Source organism: Sorex araneus, chromosome 2, assembly GCF_027595985.1.
Source record: "Sorex araneus isolate mSorAra2 chromosome 2, mSorAra2.pri, whole genome shotgun sequence".
NCBI lineage: Eukaryota > Metazoa > Chordata > Mammalia > Eulipotyphla > Soricidae > Sorex > Sorex araneus.
Window position 1 is genome coordinate 227,539,947 of NC_073303.1, and position 24,843 is coordinate 227,564,789.

General features: G+C 43.1%; 1 protein-coding gene and 1 non-coding gene across 3 annotated transcripts in view; one reads left to right on the plus strand and one right to left on the minus strand.

The window, feature by feature from the left end:
- CERS5 (ceramide synthase 5) overlaps positions 1–18,551 on the plus strand; it is a 44,559-nt gene extending 26,008 nt beyond the window's left edge. Inside the window, exons 2-11 of one of the 2 annotated variants that reach the window (XM_055128700.1) lie at positions 261–366; positions 957–1,087; positions 1,832–1,889; positions 3,719–3,769; positions 4,846–4,938; positions 8,739–8,867; positions 8,981–9,087; positions 10,425–10,581; positions 14,481–14,589; positions 16,623–16,757. In XM_055128700.1, the coding sequence (XP_054984675.1) occupies positions 261–366; positions 957–1,087; positions 1,832–1,889; positions 3,719–3,769; positions 4,846–4,938; positions 8,739–8,867; positions 8,981–9,087; positions 10,425–10,581; positions 14,481–14,589; positions 16,623–16,630 (949 nt within the window). In that variant the 3' untranslated portion in view covers positions 16,631–16,757. Of the gene's footprint in view, positions 1–260; positions 367–956; positions 1,088–1,831; positions 1,890–3,718; positions 3,770–4,845; positions 4,939–8,738; positions 8,868–8,980; positions 9,088–10,424; positions 10,582–14,480; positions 14,590–16,622 lie in introns of both variants that reach the window. The other variant, XM_055128699.1, reaches the window with a different exon arrangement.
- An 893-nt stretch (positions 18,552–19,444) lies between these two features.
- LOC129402627 (small nucleolar RNA ACA64) lies at positions 19,445–19,572 on the minus strand. The gene has a single exon (XR_008628740.1). It is a non-coding gene; the product is annotated as a small nucleolar RNA ACA64 (small nucleolar RNA).
- Between the last annotated feature and the right edge of the window lie 5,271 nt (positions 19,573–24,843).

A 24,843-nucleotide genomic window follows, 5' to 3' on the forward strand; every position in this document is an offset into this window, starting at 1 on the left:
CCTACCTCACTCAGGCAAGTATTCACCCTTTTTCTTCTTATTAGTCCTCTATTGTATCTTGCTTGCCTTCATACGTAGCGAACTATATTTATTTATATATTTGGGTTTTGGGTCACACCCAGCTATGCTCAGGGGTTACTCCTGGCTTTGCACTCAGGAATTACTCCTGGCGGTGCTTGGGGAACCATATGGGATGTTGGGAATCAAACCCGGGTCGGCGAACTATATTTAGGATAGACTTTTGGGTTTTCTCATTACAGGTTTATTGCCAAACCCTGTGCACTCCACATTGGCATCCAGGACAGTGGTCCGTATGTGGTCCAACCCAATGCTATACTTGAGAAGGTGTTTATATCTATGACCAAGGTAAGTTGGCAGAGAAACGGGAAAATTCACTTAAGTTGCCCTGTAGGGCAGGGAAAGATAAAGAACAAGTTTCTCACAAGAGTAAAGATAGGATGGGATGAGTTTTCACATTTGGGTAGAGTACATTAAGGAGAATTTTATACCCTTGAGGAAATACATTTGAATTTCTCTCTTTTTTGTGGGGGGTGGGGTTCACTTAAGCTTTTATGTTATAGAGCCCTGAGCCACCTCCTCCCTTCCCCCCCCTGACACCTAGCATGTCTTGATTACCCCATGCTCCAGCATGCCATTGCCTAGTAGCATAACGAAGATCATAGCATTATTGATAGCTTTTGCAGTGTGGGGGTTTTAGTATCTTTCTTGGGCTAGAGGGAGAAAAACCAAACAACTATGTGTGTAGATTGAGTGGTAAATGTCCTTAATGTGTAAAACAGGACTTCTGTCTTAAAATGATTTTGAAATGAAACGTGGAAAGGTAAAAATCACTTCAGCCACTGGTTATCACCCCCTTTTTCACTCTGCTAGTCAAGGGGATTTGATGAGAGGTGTGAAGAGTAAGGGTTGTTCTGACTCTGGTCATACATCTACAGTATCCTGATGAGAAAAGGCTGGAGGGCCTGTCAAAGCAACTGGACTGGGATGTTCGAAAAATCCAGTGCTGGTTTCGTCACCGGAGGAATCAGGAAAAGCCTCCAACGCTCACTAAATTCTGTGAAAGCATGTAGGTGTGCAGAAGGAGGTGGGGAGTGAGAAGGGGGTGGAATATTGGAATATGGCTAGACTGAGGTTTTCTTTTTTGGAAATTACTTCTGTTTGGGGGACAATAGTCAGTGGGTGTTGTGGGCTAATTCATTATATTATAGCTAGCAGAAAAGAGAACTGGAAAACTGATCACCCTGTTTCGAACTTACTGGCAGATACCTGGGTGTTTTCCAGTAGGTTAGATGTAGTTTCATTTTGTTTCCCTTTGCCAAGAAGATAGAAGTGAATTCCTATAGTACTTAAATACTTAGGTAGATATGGACATCTTTGCATGTTTTGTTAGATAGTGCCATTTTACTTAAAAGGATATTTTGGTGGAAAGCATTCTTTTTCTGAACATATAATTCATTTTTCTGGGTTTTTACTAATTGTCCTCTAGAAACAGAATCCTGAGCTTTGTATTTAATATATATATATATATATATATATATATATATATATATATATATATATATATCAGGCACTGTCATCAGGAGCCTGATAGATGGGAAGTTATTAAATCCAGTATTCACTTACGGGAATCTCTTTTAACCAGAGTCTGGAAGCTATCTCTATCTTTGCATTTTAGGTACCAGTATTTGTTCCTACTCTGTTTCTTAACAGTTGTAATTCACAATTTGCTTTTTTTACTTCCCTAGCCTCAAAGACTTCGTTTGCTTTGAATGGATATTCATTTAACGTCTATTCTTTGTCCCCCCTCTAGGTGGAGATTCACTTTTTATTTATGTATATTTTGCTACGGAATTAGATTTCTCTGGTTGGTGAGTCTGAACATCTCTGGTTCTCTATTGGTAAAGTACTGACCCTCCATAATTTAGGTTTATGCTGAGTAGCGTAAGTTTGTCCAGGGATTAACTTTAGTAACCTTATACTCTTGTTTCTCCCCTAAATAATGTTAATAGCAACAGTATAGAATGTGATGGTTCCGGAGTGTTGGACAAGAATCTTGTGTTGTTTCTTTTTTGGTTTTGTTGTACCACACCTATCTGTGCTCAGGATTTACTCCTGACTTTGCACCCAGGGATCACTCCTGGTGGTGCTGGGTAAAATGCATGAGAGGAAAGTGTTTACCTGCCCTACTATCTCCATCCCTCTCTCCACCCCCAGTCTTAATTTTCAAAGGAGGAAACAGTTACAGAAATAGAATCAGTAATCCTTTAAAGTAGATAGAACAGCAGTTGGAGCAGTAGTATATAGTACATAATACAACATGGAGGGCACTTGTCTTGCACATGACCAACCCAGGCTGGATTCCCAGCATCCCATATCATCCTCAGGAATCACTTCTGAGCACGACCAAAAGTGATTCCTGAGGGCAGAGCCAAGAGCAGCTAACACCTGAGCATCATCAGGTCTGGCTTAAAAAACAAAAAGTAGATAGACCAGGTATTCCTAATTTCATTTAATTGTCAGCACAGGCATAGTTTTTGATATCTGATCCCATGCATGATATTACCACACTATTTTAAAAAATAAATTGATTATTTGGTTTTTGGGCTACACCTGGTGATGCTCAGGGTTTATTGCCTCTCTACTAAAGAATTTCTCTTGGTGATGCTCAGAGACCATATGAGATGCCAGTGATTGAACCTCAGATGGCAGCATATAAGGCAAGCGCCCGACCTTCCGTAGTATTTGTTCCAGTCCCTACCACAGTATTTTTATCTCCAGGATAGAATTTGGGACTATCTGGGAAGTCCCAGGGAACAGAGGCGGGTGTTGGACTATCCCTGACTGTGCTCAGGAAATGTTCCTGGCTCTGTACTTTTTCCTGTGGTGATGTTCACATGTAAGCAGCATTCCTAGATTTTATCACTAGCACCTACTATGGTTCTAAGAACCCTACAAGGAGTGATTCCTGAGCACAGCTGGATTCAGCCCCCCACCAAGAAGAAAAAAAAAATCACGTACTCCAACCCCTTAAGTTCATTTCCTGGCTTTACCAATCCTGTAGTCATTAAAAAGAAAATAGTCCTGGGTTAATAATAACAGCGTTTAAGGAGCTTTGCCTTGCATCCAACCCCAGTTTGTTTAATCCTCACAAAGGCATATTGTCCCTCAGGCACTGCCAAGAGTCACTCCTGAGCATAGAACTAGGAATAGTACCTGAACAAAACTGGGTGTGGCTCAACCCCCCCATCCCCCAAAAAAGGGGAAGATAAGACAATATCATGGACAATTTAATGATAATACAGCAGATTAGGTGAAGTTGACTTAAAGGGCATACTTGAAATTTTATTAGAAATTATTACTTGTGACTGAATTTTTGGCATAAGGATCTCTCTGTTATTAAATGTGGGATTATTATTTCCCTGCTGCCCCAATTCCTGTATCCCAGTGGTGGTATTTACCAGAGTTCTCTTTTTTTTTAACCCCAGAGCATAATTTTTTCTCTTTGTACTTATCTTTTTTTGTTGTTCTAGAAGAAAAATCTAACTATTTATTGACCCTTTAAGGATCCCTAATCCTAACAAGGAAGAGACCTTTTTCTTCCCATCTCTTTTGCCCCTAGCCTAGAGAAAGGGTGCTATACAAATAAGCCAAAAGAGAATCCTGAAGACTAACATAAGGATTGTGTGCTTTCTCGTAGTCTTCTTGGTTCTGGGACACGCGACAGTGCTGGCATAGCTATCCATATCAGGTAGGACCGAATCCTTTCAAGATATGGGCCTGTGTGTTTGGTTTTGGGAGGGGAAGCACATTGCCAGTCTCAGACAGATGGCACATTTCCTTGGAATTTCTTGAGGAATTAGGGGGTGAATTCCTACATAATTTATATTTAGTATATCTGCTTCCGAAGTCTCTGCAGCAGTAAAATCCACTGAACTTTTAGTTCTAAACTCTCCCATTATATTCATTCTAATTGGGCTGGGAAGAAAAATAGCTTCCTGACACTTAATGAGGCATTTTCTGTTTCAGATGCCCCTTTTTAATCAAGGATAACTTGGAGTGCCCTTGGGCACCTTGGTTTTAATACCTACTAAAAATAAATATTAGAGTCTGATAACAAAGTGAAAGAACAGAAGGCCTTATTTTATATGTAATTCCCTGAGAGCCCTAGTTACTCAGAATTCTAGGCACAACGAATGTGCTATAATGTAGTAATCTTTTCTGATTTTTGAAAAGATGAAACCTCGGAGCTGGAGTGATAGTACAGTGGGTAGGGCATTTGCTCTGCGGCCAACCCAAGTTCGATCCCCAGCATTCCTTAGAGTTCCTGGAACACCACCAAGAGTAATTCCTGAGTACAGAGCCAGGAATAATCCCTGAGCATTGCCAGGTGTGATCAAAAAAGTCAAGCGCCCCCCACCCCAAAAAAATAAATAACTTACATGGACAAAGGATAGAGATTTAAGTCTTCACACCAATCCAAAGTTTGTTAGCTATTGTGGATCTTGGAAAATTATGGGGAGGGAGGGTATATCAAATAATTTTTAATTCTGGTCTGTCCAAAGTTACAAAGATGAAAGAAGTCTTGAAGTAGCTGATTTTTTTTTTTTTTTTTTTTTGCTTTTTGGGTCACACCCAGCGATGCTCAGGGGTTACTCCTGGCTTTGCACTCAGGAACTACTCCTGGCGGTGCTTGGGGGACCATATGGGATGCCGGGGATCGAACCCGGGTTGGCCGCGTGTAAGGCAAGCGCCCTACCCGCTGTGCTATCGCTCCGGCTCCGGAAGTAGCTGATTTTCTAACTACTACTTTTTTTTTTCTTCCAGCCTCTCACAAACGGTCTTTATTACTATTATATTATGGAATTGGCGTTTTATTGGTCTCTTATGTTTTCTCAGTTTACAGACATTAAAAGAAAGGTAAGAACTTTGGCTCCCTCGACCCCATATTTTTTGTATCCTTCTTTCTATAAGCTCCCATTACTCAGATGTGATGGATTCTTTACCCTGACTAGAAGTACTAAAGAGCAAGAATGTAGGTTTGAATGAACTGTTAGCTTTTCGTAATGAAATTTGACAGATTGATGGTGTATGTATGAGATGCAGGGCATCTAAGGATGAGAACAGTTATCTACCAAGAAGTTCATCCTTGGGCAGAGGATATGGTTCAAGTGGCCCTAGAGTTGATTTCTAGGGGATACATATTAATAGTACCCCTAACCCCACAATCAGTACCATTGGGTGTGTTCCTGGTGGCCTCTAAGCATCACTAAGAGTCCACTTTTCTCACCTCCCCCACCACCCCTTGGACTGGAGAGTACAGATGTTAAGATGCTTGCCTAGTCTGCCGTTTACCCTGGTTTAATCTCCAGTATTGTGTATGGTTCCCTGAATAGCCAGAGCAAGGAGTAAGCCCTGAGTATAGCAGTATAGCCTGGTATAGCCCAAATAAAGCACCAGGGTGGGGGGAAGCCTATCCTTTCCTTACTTTTCTCCAGTGTGTACATATATAAGACTCATTGACCCTAATATTATAAGCCTAGTCCAGGAATAGCCCTAACTATAGAAAAGTTGGCTTGGTTTTTATTTGGCATTCGGCCTTTGTTCTCTTTACTGTGCCTTCCTTTTTTTTTTCTTTTTTCTTTTAAATTGAATCACCGTGAGATACAGTTACAAAGCTTTCATGTTTGAGTTTCAGTCATATAATGATCAAATACCTATCCCTCCACCAGTGCACATTTTCACCACCAATGTCCTCAGTATCCCATCCCCATCCCAACCCTTCCCCTACCTCTATGGCAGACAGTTTCCCCCATAGTCTTTCTCTACTTTTGGGCATTATGGTTTACTCGAATTTTCCCACCACCATTCAAGCCTGCCTGCCAAGAGCAGATGCTAGATAATTTATTTTCTATTGCTTACTATGAATATTACAAGAGTGTATGGAATTCTAAAATTGTAAATGGTTGGGGTCCTGAGAAATCTCTATAGGGAGCTAATCCATTTTGGGATTCATTTGGGAGTCTGAACCAAGGCCCTTGATGCTCTGAGATGGCACCCAGAGGCCCCTCAGTTTTTTTTTTGTTTTGTTGAGTAAAAGCAGGATTAACATTAATAGGCCTGGGAAATATTAATGGGCTGAGTTTAGGTTCAATCCCAGCACTACGAGGACAATCCTAAACATTGCGGGGTGTAATCCCCCACCAAAATCATTATTTATTGTGAGTTCACAAAATGTGCGGGTGCTGCGTGACATGTGTGCTCGGTGGCCAAGAGCCGCCTCTCATCCTTCCCAGGCCTCCTCAGCAGAGAGAGACAGAGGATCACACCCTGATGGTGAAAATGGCTTGTTTAATGCAGAGCTGCTAGCATAATTGTAGAACATCAGAGGCGGGTTGGGGTATAGAACATAGGTATGATTAATCATTTATAGAGATAAGCCATTTGGCAGAAGCAATTTTCTTGGAGAGATTAACTGAAGGAGACACTCTGTCTCCCAGGGACATTTACATTGCTTTTGTCTTTCCTTCTAGTTGCATATGTTAAACAATTAAGTTTACTTCTTATCAATACTTGCAGTTGTTTGGATAAACACAGTAAGAGACAAAGATCTCAAAACTTAGTTCTCTAGGCTCTGAGAGTAAGCAAGGCTTTTACTATACATCCCAGACTAAGTCTCCTCAAGCCAGTTCAGCTTGTCCTTCCCCTTGGGAGTCCTGTCTCTTAAGTCATAACAGCTTGCATCAAAACCATACAATTGGGACTGGAGCAATAGTACAGTGGGTAGGGCATTTGCCTTGCACTTGATCAGCCTGGGTTCAATCCCCGGCATCCCATATGGTCCCCCCAGCACTGCCAGGAGTAATCCCTGAGCATAGCCGGGTGTGTCCCAAAAAGCAAAAAAATACCCCAAACATGCCTTTATGCTCTCTAGACTGTCTCATTTCAATGGTAGCTTTGCCACTTGTCGTGGGTCCATCCCAGTCCCATGGTGGGACCTCCATTTTCAGTTGTTAGGAACTATAGCAACTGAAACCTGAGTCAAGTAATTATGACGGATTCCCAGGGAGTATTTCAGATTTCAGAATCAATCAGCTCCCAGATATTAGGAGCATAGTATTACGGTCTTTCTGTGTTTAACCAAAGAACATTGCTCTATAGTAAAATATAAAAAAAGGCTATAGGGAAAATAGAAAAGCACATACAAATACACAGCACTTCAAAAACAAATCACCACAAAAAAGGTCCAGAATTACCAGGAAGTTTGGCTTTTAAGTAATCAAGACTAACTTTGGGAGCTGAGACAATGAGAAGTAAAACACAAAGGAAAGGTTAAAGATGTACTTTAACTAAATAAGGGATGCTAGCAAGAGCTCTGTAAGCTTCTCTGGGAGGAGGAAACAGGGCAATTCACTGATGAAGCCTAAAACACTTAGGGTTAATGTCCAACAATTTATGGAAATGAATTGACATGAATTTGGGATATTATATGTATAACTTGAGACTCAGTTGAAAAGTCTTTTATTCTCACAATCAGGTGACACAGGTCCTTTCACTACATTTTTAATTCATTTCGCATATAAAAAGGCTTATAGTATATAAGTTTTAAAACCTAGTAGAGTGTATACTTGTAAACTTATCTCCAACTCAAGAATTAGAGCATACCGTTCTGTCTCTGTGAAGAAAAGAGAATTGCTTTGTTTTATTTTGGTTTGGTGCCACACCCAGCAATGTTCATGGCCTTCTCCAGGCAGTGCTCAGGGCATCAGACTGGAACAAGGAGATCAGACCTCTGCCTGACACCTTAATATACTATCTCTCCAGCCCAAATACACAGACTTTTCATTCTAGTTTCTCTGATCTGAGTTTTACCTAATTCTATTCTCTTTCACTGGATGAGTGTTTATTAGATGTGCCCGATAACTTGGGTAGCAGTGTAGCACTGTCGCCCGTTGTTCATCGATTTGCTTGAGTGGGCACGAGTAATGTCTCAATTTTCCTGCTCTAACATTGGTATAAGAACCCAGAAGGAAATTAGAGCTTTAAATCAGATTACAGGGGCTGGAGTGATAGCATAGCGGGTAGGGCGTTTGCCTTGCACGCGGCCGACCCGGGTTCAAATCCCAGCATCCCATATGGTCCCCTGAGCACCGCCAGGAGTAATTCCTGAGTGCAGAGCCAGGAGTAACCCCTGTGCATCGCCAGGTGTGACCCAAAAACCAAAAAAATAAATAAATAAATAAATCAGATTACAGGACTGCTTGAAGTAAAATTAATTAATTGGCATTTCCCTTGAACTTTTTAAAATTTTTTTCGCTTTGCCTTTCCACAGACATCTCCTTTCTGTTACATTTCCTTTGGTTGAAATTTCTCTCAGCAAAGCACAAGAGTCTTAGACTCTCAAAGAATGTAGGTCAAACTCATATTCGGGAAATTATTCCCAAGTGTTAGTGCAGAATTTATCTCTGCATATTGTTTGGCTGCCAAGAAGAAATTGCTCTTTTTTATATGCTTTGAGCAATATTAACATAGGTTAGTCACTAACTTAGAGAGTTTTAAGTTAATCTTAGGCAGCTTCTTAAGAGTCTAAATAGAATGGCTACTTCCGGAATGGAGCTGACAAGGGTGGGAAAATTCTCCTAGAATTAAATACGTGTTCAGTTGGGCAGCAGCTCTATGACCTTGTCTTTACCTGCCTCTTCTGTTCCATTCCTTCCTAGGACTTCCTGATCATGTTTGTGCATCACTTGGCCACCATCGGGCTCATCACCTTCTCCTACATCAACAACATGGTTCGGGTGGGAACTCTGGTCATGTGTCTACATGATGTCTCAGACATTTTACTGGAAGTAAGACTCTAACCCCTCTTTCCTCATTTTCCTCATTTCCTCTCTTTCTCCCCCTTCCTTTCTCTGTTAAAAGTGCCTCTCTCCCAATGCAGTTTTTCCCCTACTTTCTCTAGGCAGCCAAGCTGGCCAATTATGCCAAGTATCAGCGACTTTGTGATGCACTTTTTGTGATCTTCAGTGTTGTTTTTGTGGTCACTCGTCTAGGAATCTATCCATTCTGGTAAGTATTAGGGTGATTGGATCTATGGTAGGTTTGTGGCTGGTAACAATTTTTTGGCACTTTAGGGAGTTGACCACCAAAAACGCAATTGTCCTCCGAGATGCAGGACAAGTAGTCTAACTTTATCTGACTCTTACTGGACTCTTCTCTAGTCCTTAGTTTTCTTCCATAATATTTTTAGTGAGGCATGATCCAGACTCAGAGGATCTAACTTACTTGGCTATTGCTTTCCTGTCTTTTAAGAAAACTCATCTTATCCCTTTGTTTTCTTTTGCACTGATTTAAAAAAAAAAAAAAAAACTACCAAAACAAAACCTCACTCTTCTCACTTGTTTCCCTGCTCTGTTTTGTGTTTTTTAGTTTTTGTTTGTTTGTTGGTCCATACCCAGTGGTGCTCAGGAGCTATTCCTGACTCTGCTCAGAAGTTACCCCTGGCGGTATTCTGGGAACCGTGTGTGGTGCCGGGGATTTGAACCGGGGTCAGACCTATACAAGGCAAGTGCCTTAACCCCTATACTACCTCTCAGGCCCCTATTTTGTGTTTTCTTTGTTCTGGGTTTTCTTTTTTTTCCTGTCTTGCAGTGCTGGGGATCCAGCCCAAGGCCTTGTACACCCCAGGCAGTTGCTGTACCACTGAGCTTGTTTTCCTACTCTGTCCTCTGCCCCATCCTACCCAATACACACACATTCTTTCTCCCCGTTCACCTTTTCTCCCCCTCTCTTCTCTCTTTTCTCCCCTCCTTCCCTCCCTTTCTCTCCCTCTCTCTTTCCTTATCTTCATTTACTGCTTTAAACAAAGGTGATGATTCCATGGGTTGATGATTTTTGCCTAGTCTGAGGCATTCCTTTTCATGCCTGAGGACCTGAGAATCATGATCCTATTATCCTGATTTTTAAAACTGCATATTGGAAACAACTAAGACAGTAAGAGTCCACGAGATGGCTCAGAGGGGTGGAATACATGCATTGCCTGCAGGATTTGATTCCCCCAGTGCCACATGATCCCACACACACTGTTGGGAGTGACCCCCAGCACCGTGCCATAAGTTGCCTCCAGCAGTGCTGGATTTAGGCCAACCCCCCGTGTTAATCTTGCTCCAGAAAATGAAAAATATAAGAATATGGTATAATCTGTAAGTTCCTAAGATTGATGTGTTTCCCACCTGTTCCTAGAGATAAACATTTTTGTGGGTCTCCTTTATTTTCTTACTGTGGATATCCTACTGAGAAAAGTTATGGGGAAAAAACACGTAGGACTCAGATTCCCAGAGAACACAGCTTCATCCCTGTCTGCCTGACTTTGACTCTAGTGTCTGACCATTGACCTTCTCTTCTAGGATTCTGAACTCAACACTCTTTGAAAGTTGGGAGATTATCGGACCTTATCCTTCTTGGTGGCTCTTTAATGGCCTTCTCCTGGTCCTGCAGGTTCTGCATATCATCTGGTCCTACCTGATTGCACGAATTGCTTTCAAAGCTTTGATCCGAGGAAAGGTAAGGATATGACTTCTTTCCTTGTTGTTGAGAAGGAAAGTAGAACCAGGAGTCAGGTGGTCAAATTATCTTTTTCTTTCTAAGCTGGTTATTCCCATTTACCAAACATCCAGCAAAAAGCCTAGGGCTCCTTACTTTTTGGCTTTTCTATGTCTTGTTACCTTTAATGACTTCGACAAGAGTAAGAATCTGATTTCTTCTCATTCTTTAGAAATTCACTGCTTCTGGGCTGGAGAGAAAATCCCTAACCTCACATATGTTCCTCTGAACACTGCCAGGCATGGCATTAAACCCACCCTACCACCCTCTACCCCCTCAAAATAGAAGAGTTAGACTTTAAATAATGAACAAGAAATAATGAAAAGAAGGAATGGATAAATTTTTGAAGATCATACTTGAGTAGGGGGCTTGTGGTGAAGGGCATGTCACTCACCAGCCTGAGTTCGGGTCCTGTTGCATGCTTCTGCTTTTGAGGGCCACTGTAGGCATCACTGAGGAGTTCCTGTCCCTGGACCACCTGATGAGATGTGTCCAAAGCCCTACCTGGCTCCTCCCTGTGCCACCAGCAATTGGGGGGTCAGTGAACATCACAGGACCTATAAGGGCACCTCTCCCACGAGCAACCAAAGCACCTTTTGGGCCTTCTGGAAGTCTGCGGCCATGCAATATTCCCCTCTTCCACAGGACACAGAAAGCACAGTTGGACTCTGGCAGTAAATTCACAAACTATCAACAGGCACAATGGGAAAGCAGTGCAGAGCCCCACCACACTTAATGAAAATATTAGCCCTAAAGACCCAACCAGTACTAACCAGCTGCATAACTTCTCTAAGGACTTTAGAGAGGAAATGTTGAGAATATGTAAGGGGTTCAAAGAAACAATGAAATAGACCACCAGTAAAACACAAGAGGGAGGATATTAGAAAACTACAAGTAGAAATGGCAGAACTAAAGAATTTGGCAGGTGAAATAAAAAAAAACCTCATTGGAAGACCTCAGCAGCAGAGTACCTGAGGATAAAATTGGTGTGCTCCAAGATGAGATGCAGAAAACCTCCAAACAGCAAAAACTAGGGGTGGGGGTAACACCTCAAAACAAATAAACAACAGACAAGAGACCTCTGAGATGACTTCAAGAGAAAAAACAGTGGGAGAAAAGGAACTGCTGGTGGGAATGTCACCTGGTTCAGCCTTTTGGAAAACAATAAGGACATTACTCAAAAACCTAGAAATTGAGGGGGCTTAAGAAATAGTACAGGGGCTGGAGCAATAGCACAGCAGGTAGGGCGTTTGCCTTGCACGTGGCCAACCCGGGTTTGATTCCCAGCATCCCATATGGTCCCCTGAGCACCACCAGGAGTAACTCCTGAGTGCAAAGCCAGGAGGTAACCCCTGTGCATTGCTGGGTGTGACCCAAAAAGCAAAAAAAAAAAAGAAAGAAAGAAATAGTAGTACAGTAGGTAGAGTGCTTACTGTGCATGCAGCCAACCCACATTCAATCCCCGGCATCCTATATGGCCCCCAATCACCGCGAGGAGTAACACCACAGAATAAACCCCTGAGCATTGTCGAGTGTTGCCCAAAAACAAAATACAAAATTAAAAAAAAAAACGTAGGAATTGAGCTTTCTTACGACCCAGCAATTCTACTTTTTTGTTTGTTTGTTTTTGCTTTTTGGGTCACACCCAGCAATGCTCAGGGGTTACTCCTAGATTTGCACTCAGGAATTACTCCTGGCAGTGCTCTGGGGACCATATGGGATGCCGTGGATCGAACCCGGGTTGGCCGCGTGCAAGGCAAACGCCCTACCCGCTGTGCTATCGCTCCGGTCCCCACAATTCTACTTCTTAAAATATATTCCAAGGACCCAGAATCACAAATACAGAAAAGACATTTTCACTCCTATGTTTATTCCAGCACTACTCATAGTCGCTAAGATCAGGAAACAACCAAAGTGCCCAAGAACAGATGGCTGTATGTATACACAATGGCATACTTCTTGGCCATAAGAAAAGATGAAGTCATGCAGTTTGCTGATACATAGATGTATCTGTAGAGTATCATGCTGAGTGAAATGAGAGGGACAGAAACAGGATGTTCTTACTCATACACGGGATATAAAGAAGTATAGTTGGGCAATAACTAATATCCAAAGACAATAGAAATGACGAGCAGGAGAACTGGTCCTTACTAGGAAGCTTGCCATTGGTGTGGGGGTCAAAGGTGGGGTTGATCAAGGAAGGGACCACTATGACAATGATAAAAGTGGTCACTCTGAGTGCTGAAAGAAGGTAAAGTGAAATGCATAACACCTTATCAGTGACACTATTGTAAACCACAGTGCTAAAAGACAAAAAGAACAAATAAAAAGTGCCTGCTATAGAGGCAGGCTGGGGGACTTGAGGGAAAAGGGGACATTGTTGAGGGTATTGGTGTTGGAATATTGTACACCTGAAACCCAATCATGAATAGCTTTGTAACTTTGTAATTCATGGTGATTCTTTAAAAAAGAAAATTAATAAAAGAGGAACAACATAAGAATCATCAGTGTCAGGGCTGGAGTGATAGCACAACAGGTAGGGCATTTGCCTTGCACTGGGCCAACCTGGGTTCAACTCCCAGCATCCCATATGGTCCCTGAGCACCGCCAGGAGTAATTACTGAGTGCATGAGCCAGGAGTAACCCCTGTGCATCGCCGGGTGTGACCCAAAAAGCAAAAAAAAAAAAAAAAGAATAATCGGATCATTGGTGCCCCAGCAGTCCAAAAAGGCAATTCCCATGAAGAAGAATTAAGAGATCACCACTGAGAAGTTTCTAGAACTGAAGATCCAGATTCAAGAAGCCTTAAGGGTATCAGCTGAAGGAGGCCCAAATAAAAACACTCCAAGACACATCCTAATCAGAATGAAGAAAGCCAAAGAGAGAGAATAATGGAAGCAACAAGATCAACAAAGGAAACCACACACAAAGGCACATCCTTAAGACTTGTAGCAGAGTTATCAGATGAGACCCCATGGGCCCAAAGGCAATGGTGGGAAATAGTTGAACACATCACCAAGAATACCATACCCAACCAGGCTCTCATTCAGAATACCTCTACCATTTTCTGTGCCATATCCATACATGTCCTCTTCAATGGATTACTTTTTTCTTTTTCTTTCTTCTTCATAAGGGCTCCTTTTCAAATAAATTATATGCACAACTCCAGGATAAAAACTTATTAAAGCAAAGATACTAGATTGCTGGGAAGACTATAATAGTTCACATGGCACCCCAGTGACTACTCTCTGGTGTTCAAAATAAGTTTGTTGTAAAAGACTAAGTAGTAGCCTCCCTCTATGTTTTAAGAGGCAAGGGTCCTAAGTGAGATGGGTACTAGGATTTCAGATAGCCTATGTGCCCAAAAGCACAAAGGAAAGTTTTATTTAATAATAAAGGACAATGGACTTGAGAGATAGTATAGGCATATTGTCTTGCTTGCACCTGACCTGGGTTCAATCTCTAGCATCCCATATGGTTCCCTGAGCACTGGCAGGAGTAATTCCTGAGTGCAGAGCTATGAATGACCCCTGAATATCACCAGTTGTGACCCAAAACCTTTAATAATAATGATGGTGGTAATAATAATAAAGTCAGCTGAATTTTGCAAATTCAAGGCAATTAAGTTATGAGCAAGGGCAAGGATTTAAACCTTCAGTAGAACAGAATCTGAAGGAGATGGGGTTCTGGTAGAGGACACACTGATTCTGGGGCCAAGGGATGGAATGTTACCCAGGCATATATTCTCCCTTGTGTAACTCTTCCTTATGGCTGCAGTTGATTTCGTAACTCACTCAGTTTGCCTGTGCATCTTGCTATAGCTGTTGGACATCTCTTCCCTGCTTTTCTTTCCTGACCAGGTAACCTATCCAAGAAGGATTAGACCCAGACTCTGTACTCTCCACTCTTTTCTCACCTCCTTCCTTTTTTCTAAGCCTGGTGAGAGCGGGACAGTTTCATCTCTTGCATGTAAGTGTATCTGTGCTTCTAGTATTGAGTGAAGCATGTCTGAGTGTTTCTCTTCCTGCTTTCCTTTCTGTGTCCCTGTGTTGTCTCTGCTGACCCTGTTGAGCCTTTATTGACTGTAACTCATATTGCTAGGTCCTTTTTTCTAAAGCAATAATAGAGTCTGCCCTTATTTTCTACCCCCTTTCTTTCCCTGAACCCCACTACCCCCATAGTAACACAGTAACACACACACACACACACACACACACACACGACCCTCTACCTCTACCACTTTTTTTCCTTTTTTTGTGGGGTGGGGGGGCAGTATGGTATTGAGAATTGAGACCTGATCCCTCTTCCCTTTTCTGAGCTACCTTTTATGTCAAATCTAGACATAAATTTACCAAAGACCAGATAATTAGTTGCTTAGGTCAATAGCTATAATAAATAAGAGAATCTTAGAGCTAAATCACAGTATGTATTCAAGGGTCCATATAGAATATATGCGTAAGGCACTTGCCTTGCACCTGCCGACCCCAGATCAATCCTGGCACTGCACATTATCCCCTGAGTACCACCAGGAATGATCCCTGAGCACAGAATGAGGAGTAAGCCCTAAACACCACTGATTGTGGCCCAGGCCCCCTTTTCTCTGCCCCCACTACCTACCCCCCCAAAAATGGGCAGCAGCGATTATAACTTGGTCATGTTTTCTCTGCCCCCGCTACCTCCCCCCTCAAAAAAAAAAATGGGCAACAGCAGTTCTAACTTTCATCCCCTCTGTTCTGGAGATCTGACATAGGTCTCACTCGTTCTCTCACATATCCCTCTTCCCGCACTTTGGTGCTAGGGCTAGGGTCCCACTAACACAAAGCAAGTGTTGAACTGCTGAGCCACACCCCTGCCCCCCCACCTTTTTAGCTTATTATGGTCCATGGTAGAGACTTTGAAATACTTTGCCTGGTATGCAGGATACTTAAAATGGGAAAATACTGCTCTAACCCAAACTATTTTAAAACATAGCTTAGAGGACCAGAGAGGCAGTACAGTGGGTAGGGTGCTTACTTCGCACACGGCTGACTCAGGTTCGATCCCTGGCGTCCTATATGATCACCTGAGCCTGCCAGGAGTAATTCCTGAGCACTGCCAGGTGTGGGCCAAGAGAATAAAATATAGATTAAAAAGCAGAAGTTGAAAGGTAAAGATTTATAGATAGTAGCATAATTGTCTTAAAATTCTTTTCTCACTGCCGCCCACTTTTATTTTCAGCATACCAGTGTGTCTTGGGGATGTTGAAGCTGCATACAAAAGTGCTCTTGCTACTAAAAGGGAGAAGAATGGAGAAAGGGTGTCATAGGCTACCAATTGTTGAGTCTAGAAAGAACAAATTTACTCCAAAAACTCTCCTATGCGTGAACTTTGGGTTTTAAGTAAAACTAAAGATAACTGATACGAGTAATTACTACAGTTACCTTAAAATAGAAGTAATGAGGGGCAAGAGAGATTACAAAGGTTGAGGTGCTTGTCTTAAAGTGCAGCTAAGGCAGGTTTGAGCCTTGACACTGCACTGGCAGGAGTCATTTCTGAGCAAAGGGCCAGGAATAGTCCCTGCACATTGCTCTTCCTGAATCTAAGTTAATCTCTGGTGGCCCACCTCCAAAAAAAAGAAATGTTGATGACAGCCACTTGTATTATTTTTGTTGGCCTTTGTTTCGTTTTTGTTTTTTGAGATGGAAAAGAAAAAGGGTGTCTGGAGTTTTCATCAAATTTAAACGAGTCATCAATGAATGGTTCAGCAGCTCTCTTCAACAGTCCTGAAAGACATATCCCTTCCAAAGCAGTTTCTTAGTCCACAGAGAACAGAAATCGAGGTGATGAGAGGTAAATCCAGAAAGCAGGCAATAGCTGTAGTACAGATAATGCTTTGAGTCAGTTGTCACAGAAAGTAGACCAAGTTAAGAACAGTGCCCAAACATGAGTTCGGTGGGCTTTGCCTTTCAATTTTAGGAAAGTTCCATTCTCATCTTTCTTGTCTTTGACTTCATCTCAACCAGGTATCTAAGGATGATCGAAGTGATGTAGAGAGCAGCTCAGAGGAAGAAGATGTGTCCACCAGTACAAAAAGGCACTGTGGTCGCAGCTCCAGCAATGGTGCCAATCGGGTGAATGGTCATGTGAGAGGCAGTTACTGGGCTGAAGAGTGAAGTAAATGGTATGAGGACTTCAGCACACATGAACTTGTAGGACCACTGGCAACCTACTCTTGGACCTCCCACATCTTTACTCCTTTGACTAGGAGGTCTGCAAGGCACAGAAGAAAATCAAAGAAGCAAATATTTTCACTTTTTTTTTTAACTTTGCCGTTTTATATTTAATAGTCTCCAAGTTTTCAGACAAGATGTTATTTGCTGTGTGTGCGTGTGTGTGTGTGTGCGCGTGTGTTTATGTGTGTGTGTGTATTTGTGCATATGCATGAGTTCCATTGTCTGGGTTGGGGCACAATTCTGGACAGTGTCACTAAACCTTGCCTGGTCCATTTTTGAACCCATCTCAATCCCAGATTTGGCTGCACCTTGATTCATGCTGGCTCTGGACTGTCCCCTCCCTTATTGCCCATGGCTCTTGAAGCTCTGACCATCTGAATGGAGCAGTCAAGTTCACTTCCAAGTTTCTGTACTATTTCTCCTTGAGCGCTGGAACATTTCATATGAAGATGTATAGAAACAAGTGGATGGATGGCCAGGATTGCTGTGGTTCTAGCTAGATCCCTTTCCTATCACCGGACAGTGACCTGGACCGCTGCTGAAACCCTGCTCTTTACTCAATGGTACGCAAGGAGTAGGGGCGGGAAAGTGTGAGCTGAGGGCTGGAGGGGGACAACAGCCACTGGGTGACCTGTTAATGGTTTATACTATTGTTTACTCTTCTATGATTAAAAGTGCTTCAACCCACCTCTGCTGTCTCACCTCTTCAGTGAGTCTGTCGCAAGTTCACCAGGTCTGTGAGCTAATGAAGAGCCTTTAGTGCTGGAGAGGTAGTATAAGGATTAGGGCATTTGAGTTGTATCCTGCTTCAGTCTCCAGCACCACATGGTCCCTCAAGCATCAATCTTGGCATCCCCCCAAAACTTTCTCAGGTCTTGGACTAAACAGAAGTTCAGAATGCTAGAGCAGGAGCCCCAGATTCAGCCCCCTGGTCTGCATGTTTCCTGGACACTCAGCACCGGTAGGTATAGCCCGGAAACAAAAAGGATTTTTTTCAGTTCAGATTCTGGAGGCCTTTAAATACCAGAATGTTCTTTCTTATGCATTGCTGGGAAAAGTGCATGATGTTGGTTGATGATTGGGGTTTTTTTGTTTTGTTTCTGTGGTGGTATGTTGTGTTGCTTGTGATTCTGGGATCCAGCCCAGTGCCTCACATGTGAGGTATGTACTTTACCACTGAGCCACAGTCCTAGGGATTTACTTTTTTTAGGGGGGCAAGGGGGTGTGGTTTTTCTTTTCTTTTTTTTTTCTTTTTTTTTTTTTTGTATTTTTATTTAGTGCCACACCTCACAGTATTCAGGGGCTACTCCCAGCTTGCTGCTCCCAGATGACTCCTGGCAGAGTTAGGAGAAAAAGTAGTGTCAGACATCTGAGGTCTTCTGCATCCGATCTCCCTAGTCCCGAGGCCTTTATGTTTTAAGAAAAAATAAAAACATAAGCATATATGTTACTAAACCAGCAAGGGTTGTGGTTGAAGAACTAAGAGTTTAGATATTATTTCCCACTTCACTGAATACAGAAGCTGCCAGTTATTTTATCAGTCAGGACCAGGGAGATTCAATAGGCTGGAGTGTATTGTAGGAGTCCCCGCCCAGTTCAGTGTCTGGCACCAGATGGTCACCTGAGCCACTTCCTGGAATAGCACTCCAGATTGCCTTGTGTGACCCCAAATCAAGACAAATAATTGTGATAAATAAATCTAAATGTTTTCTCTTTTTAGCTCTGATTTTTATTTGTTTACTTTGGGGGGGGCAAAGGGGAGGTTGGGGCCACAGCCTGCAGTGCTCAGCGCTGACTTCTGACAGTACTTGGGACCATACAAGATGCTGGGACACGAACCAGGATTGGTCACATGCAAGGCAATTGCCTTACCTGTGTACTATCTCTGACCCCTGACCCCCACTTATTTTAGGGGGGGCTGGGCCACATCTGGCAGCCTTGGCGTTAACTCCTGACTCTGTGCTCAGGGAATCACTCCTGGTACTCAGGGGATCATAGGGGATTCCAGGTATCAAACCTGGATCTGCTGCATGCAAGCAAGCACCCTACCCACTGCACTATCTCTCTGATCCCTGATCCCCACTTTTACTCCATGGAAAAACAGTCTTTCTCCAGATTTTACCTAGTTGAGGTTCTTGGCAAAATTACTGCTAGTAGTGTTTATTTCTCAAAATAGTTTTGCCATTTAGTGAATATTTAGGTTATCACCAAAATATTTCCAGATATGCTCTTGAGTACATTGAGACATGGGAGGATGGGGATGTGGGTCACTGGTCATGTGCATACTAGGCATGTGGGTCTTGTGTTCATCCTCTGGCATCACAAGAATAAATATGGAGTGCTTAATACCGCAGGATGTATGAAAATGGAAAGAAAAGGGTTATAATTCTAAGAATCAGCTGCTTGATATTCACTGACATTACTGAGGTATTCCTGTTAGCTTACTGAGTGGCCGGGTTTGAGTTTTTCTTTTTCCCTCCCTGGTCATCAGCGTTACTGAAAAGAGAAGCCAGTTCTCTCCATCCTCCCTGCCTGTCTCCCTCCATCCCTCCTATGTCCAGCAGCAGCCTTGCCTGCACTCTATGCTTCTTGTAGGCCAGAATAAAGGGCCAAGATGAGAGGGGTTGGGGTTTCACCTCCTCACACCAGAGTGGGCAGTGGGCTGAAGCCCCACTAGCTCCAGGCACTGCATCTCATCCATGGCCACAGGCAGTGTGACCACAGATGATTTTCAATCAATGCCTGTTGATGGCTGGGTTTTAAAAATTCTAGGGTTGGTCTGGAGCAATACTCCAGTTGGGAGGGCGTTTGCCTTGACCCGGGTTTGATCTTGGCATCCCACATGGTTCCCCCAAGCATCACCAGGGGGTAATTCCTGAGTGCAGAGCCAGGAGTAACCCCTGAGCATTGCCAGGTGTGACCCAAAAAAACAAATAAATAAATACTCTAGGAAATAGGGGACATTAAGTTCCTAGAAACTAGTTGATAATACTTTGGTCAGGAAAACTAAAGAGTTATCCTTAGATCATCACATTGTCATATCATTGACTAGTTATTGTGAAATATGGGGGGGAAAATGCTTTTGAAAGTTGAACTATTTATATTTTATCTTTTGAAAGTTGAACTGCTTTGTAAGTACAGTTTGCATTGGGTTGCTTAAATATTCTCACAATAGAAGCAACCAAAGGTATAATAGTGGGGCTGGAGCGATAGCACAGTGAGTAGGGCGTTTGCCTTGCACACGGCCGACCCGGGTTCGATCCCCAGCATCCCATATGGTCCCCTGAGCACCGCCAGGAGTAATTCCTGAGTGCAGAGCCAGGAGTAATACCTGTGCATAGCCAGGTGTGACCTAAAAAGCAAAAAAATATATAATAGTAAATATGTGCTTTTTTCACTTCTAGAGAGACCCGTGTTAAATATGTATCTCTCTAAACTATTTTATAGGACCAGAAAGATAGATATGGCACTTGCCTTGCACACAGCTGTCCCAGACAGTCTGCTGTGCCCCTCCAGGAGTGAAAGCTGAGTGCAGAGCCAGAAGTAAGCTGTGTGGCTGCTGTGTGGCCCCAAAACAAACAACTAAAAATAAAGTTGTGATAATAGTTAACACATACTCTTTACTAAGTGCCCAGTGCTCCATCTCATATGGATCAGGGAGATGACTTAAAGGAATGAAACACATGCTTTGTATGCAGGAGCCAGGTTTGATCCTTGGTACCGCATACTCCCCTGAGCACCATCAGAAGAACACCCTGGCACTAAGCTAGTATTAGCCCCTAAATACCACCGAGTGTGGTTCCCCTTACTCAGAAAACTTCATCTGGGGCTGGAGAGATATTACAGCATGCAATGTGGTTCAAGTTCAATCCCCAGCACCACATACAGTCTCTGAACACCACCAGGAGTGACCCCTGAGGAAGCTGAGTGCAGAAGATATTTCAGTGGGCTGGAGCACATGCTAGGTATGTCGGAGACTCGGGTTCAAGTTCCATCGCCAGTACTGCCAGGAGCTATCTGCTGGGCAAAGAGCATGTCGCCCAGGTGTAGCCCCTGAACACATTACAGTTTGCCTTGGAGGAATGAATCAAGCTTAGGGTAAATTACATAACAGGGCCTGTTCTGAGAAAAAACGTTCTATGCATAGTGGGAAGGGAGATAAGAAATAGTGGGTTAGGGGCTAGAGAGATAGTAGAGCAGGTAAGGCAAATGCAAGAAGCTGACCCAGGCTCACTCTTCCACATTCCTCAGCACTGGCAGAAGTGGTCTCTGAGCACAGAGCAGGAGTAAGCTCCAAGCACCACCGGGTATAGCCCAAAAATCAGAAAAGACAAAAAGGGTGAATGTAGATTAGTTGCCTTGCATGTGGCTGTGGCTAACCCCATTTCAATCCCTAGTACCAAATGGTTATCTGAGTACCACATGGCCAATCCCCTGAGTAACTCAGGGAGCAGCCTGTGAGCACAGAGACAAGAGTGGTCTGAATATAATAGTATGGGGTAGCAAAGCACCCTTAGGCCAGTTTTAGAAATGAATTGGGAAGGTTCATGTCTGAGAAGAAAGACCCAAATCAGAAGTTAGATGCAGATTCAGTATCTGTAGGAGAAAGCTAGAAATACTTTAAAAAGCAAGGTATTGGGCGGGAGGGAAAGTGGGGACATTGCTGGTAGAAAATATCCACTGGTGATGGGTGATGGATCATTATATAACTGAAACCCAATCATGAACAACCTTGTAACTATCTCACTGATTCAATTAAAAAATTTAAAAAAAAAAGATATTAGGACTCACTCACTGGCCCTGCTCCACCAAATCCTGACTAAATCTCCCAGGACACACACTCGCCAAACAGCTAAACCTTATGGAATTGCCAGCCCCAAAGCTGAAAACCCCAGAGAGCCCATGAGAGGCCCGAAGCCAAGGCAGCAGCACCCACTCCCCACTGCTACAGCTATACCAAGGGCTCAGTTCCACCGCGTCATGAATATTCTCTGCAGAGACACCAATCTCCAAATAATTTCAGGTACCAGCACCCAGGCTGAGAACTCTGGTATTGGGTTGTTGTTGGTTTTTTGGAGTTGGGTTGTAGCTTCTCCCCGACCCCACATGCTTCCAGAAGCCCCATCAGCCCTGTCCACCACTCACATCTGCCACCTTGTCGACTCTGACCCAGACCAAAAACCTGGAAGTGTCTGGACTGTGTGGCCGTATGCACACCTCCTGAAGCAACAAAAAAAGCTTAATAAATTCTTAGACAACCATGCAATAGAATAGAACAATGTCCACATAAATTTATTCTCTAAATATTTTCATATCGCAACTTTGTTACCTAATCAATTTTAATCCTAGAATTCTATCAACAGTTGCTGTTTTCTACAATAATTTTTTTCTTTAAAACAATGTTTTCTACATTAAATTAAAAAAAATTTAAGCAAGATATTATTAGGGTCAGAGAGATAGTATAGTATGTAGCATGCTTGCCTTTGCATGTGGCCAACCTGGGTTCGGTCCCAGGTACCCCATAAGGTACCCTCAGCCCTGCCAGGAATGATCCTCAAGCACAGCCAGAGTTAAGCCTGAGCACTGCTGGGTTTAACGGAAAAAAAAAAAAAGTACAGTTCCATTAAAACAGTATAGGCCAGGGGGCTGGAGCAATAGCGCAGCAGGTAGGGTGTTTGCCTTGCATGTGGCCAACCCGGGTTCAATTCCCAGCATCCCATATGGTCCCCTGAGCACCACCAGGAGTAATTCCAGAGTGTAGAGCCAGGAGTCACCCCTGTGCATCACCGGGTGTAACCCAAAAAGCCAATAAATAAATAAAAACAGTATAGGCCAGAGTGATAGTACATTGGGTAAGGTGTTTGTTTGCCTTGCACATGACCAACCTGGGTTTGATCCGTGGCATCCCATATGGTCCCCTGAGCACTGCCAGGAGTAATTCCTGAGTGCAGAGCCAGGACTAACCCCTGAGCATTGCTGAATGTCACCAAAAAAGCAAAAAGAAAGAAAAAAAAAAAACATTAGGGTGATTAAGTAGTAACAAAAAACAAAATTAGTCATTTGTGTAGTGGAAATACTCCCTACTCTATGAAAGCATTTCAAAGTTCAGTTATTTTATTTATATGAAATAATTTTCTAAGTTATAAAATTCTATTCTATATTATAAAAATCATTGGGATTGGGAGGGTGGAGCTGGAGGAATGGTAGAACATTGCCTTGCATGTGGCTGACTCAGATTCAGTCCCTGGCACCCTACATGGTCCCCTTCATTTGCCAGGAGTAATTGCACAGAGCCAAAGTTAAGTCCTGAGCACCAGTGGGTATGGCTAAAAACAAAACAATCACCTGTATCACCTGTCATCCTGTTGCTCATCGATTTGCTCTAGCGGGTGCCAGTAATGTCTCCATTCGTCCCTGTCGAGTGCTAGTGTAGCCCAATGGCTTCTGCTTGCTCCAGGAACACAAAGAGCATATTTTATCAGCCTCTCCTTACTTGTCCTTCCCAATGCTGCCATATTGGGGACTCTTTCAGGGTCATGGGAATGAGGCCCATTATTGTTACTGTTTTTAGCATATCGAATACACCACGGGTACCTTGCTAGGCTCTGTCGTGCTGGTGGGATACTCTCAGTAGCTTGCCAGGCTCTCTGAGAGGGACAGAGGCTTTTAGGGAGGCCTATAATCGCCCTTACAGATGCTCCCAGAATGCAAGCTTTTGTTTGACTGGCCTGTTGTAACAATCTGCGTTACTCTTCTGGGAGCTTTGTTTTATAGTCTCTGGATATTGGCTGTTGATGAGATTACATGGCTCCGGTGGCAGTTTGTGGGTGTGACTGCCAAGCTACTGGAAAACGGGATCTGGCTTGAGGAGGCCCAGTCCCGATCCGAGCAGGCTTGGAGATTTCAGCCACGGGTCCCGCATACCTAGGTTCCTCTGCTGGTTCTTCATGCATGAGGCTCGTCCAAGTGTGTAGAGAGTGGCCTTGAGCATGGTTGTCGCTAGGTTCTGGAGGTTTCAGGCTGCCGGGGCTCTGCTTGGGGCGGGGAGGGAAACTCAACTCGCCCCCCTCCAAGGGGGCCCCAGTGAAGACAGCCTGGCGTGGGGGGCAGGAGATTCTGCCAAAACAAAACAATAAGTGACTGAAAAGATATTACTGCACAGCTGACCCAGGTTCCATCCCTGCCACCCCAGATGACTCCCCAGCCTGCCAAGAGTGTTCCCTGAGAACAGAGCAAGAGTAAGCACTGAGCATAGCTGGCGCTAACCCTCTCTCCCAAATGTTTAAATTAGGGGGCTGGAGCGATAGCACAGCAGGAAGGGCATTTGCCTTGCACACCGCCGACCCAGGGGTGATTCCTGAGTGTAGATCCAGGAGTAACCCCTGAGCATCACCAGGCGTGACCCCCCCCAAAAAAAAAGCCAAATGTTTAAATTAAAATAATAAATGGTTCTGCAGGGAAAGCACACTTTCATGCACTGTGAATTCACTCTTTCTGTGGAACTATCCAGTCCAGTACTCTGATCTCTGATCTAAACTAAGTTCTTCAGATTCTAGACCAAGTATTAATGTTAGGAGGTATTTTTAGTTCCATAAAACATTTTGTGCCTGCTTTATGATAAGCTCTGTGGCAGAGGCTGGAGACACAAAGATGAGCCAGATCTGGTTTCTAACCTCAGCTCATTACTGTGGTCAGTGGGGGAAGGATAACACATTATGATAAGAACTACTTAAAATTATTCTTGGCAAGAAAGAAGAAAAGTTGAAAGTATAGCTGAGCCATTAAATATGAACAATTTTGCTGGGACAACAAAAAAATGAAACAGTATTATGTTTAAAAGAGATGATTATGTTTTATTTATTTTATTAAGAGAGTATTATGTTTAGAAACTTCTGGATGTTAATAACCTGAGACAGACATTGAAATGGTAGAGTAAGCTTTTTTTTTAAAAAAAATATTTTTTTTTTCTTGTTTAATTTTTTTGTTTGTTTGGGGGTAGCACACCCAGAGA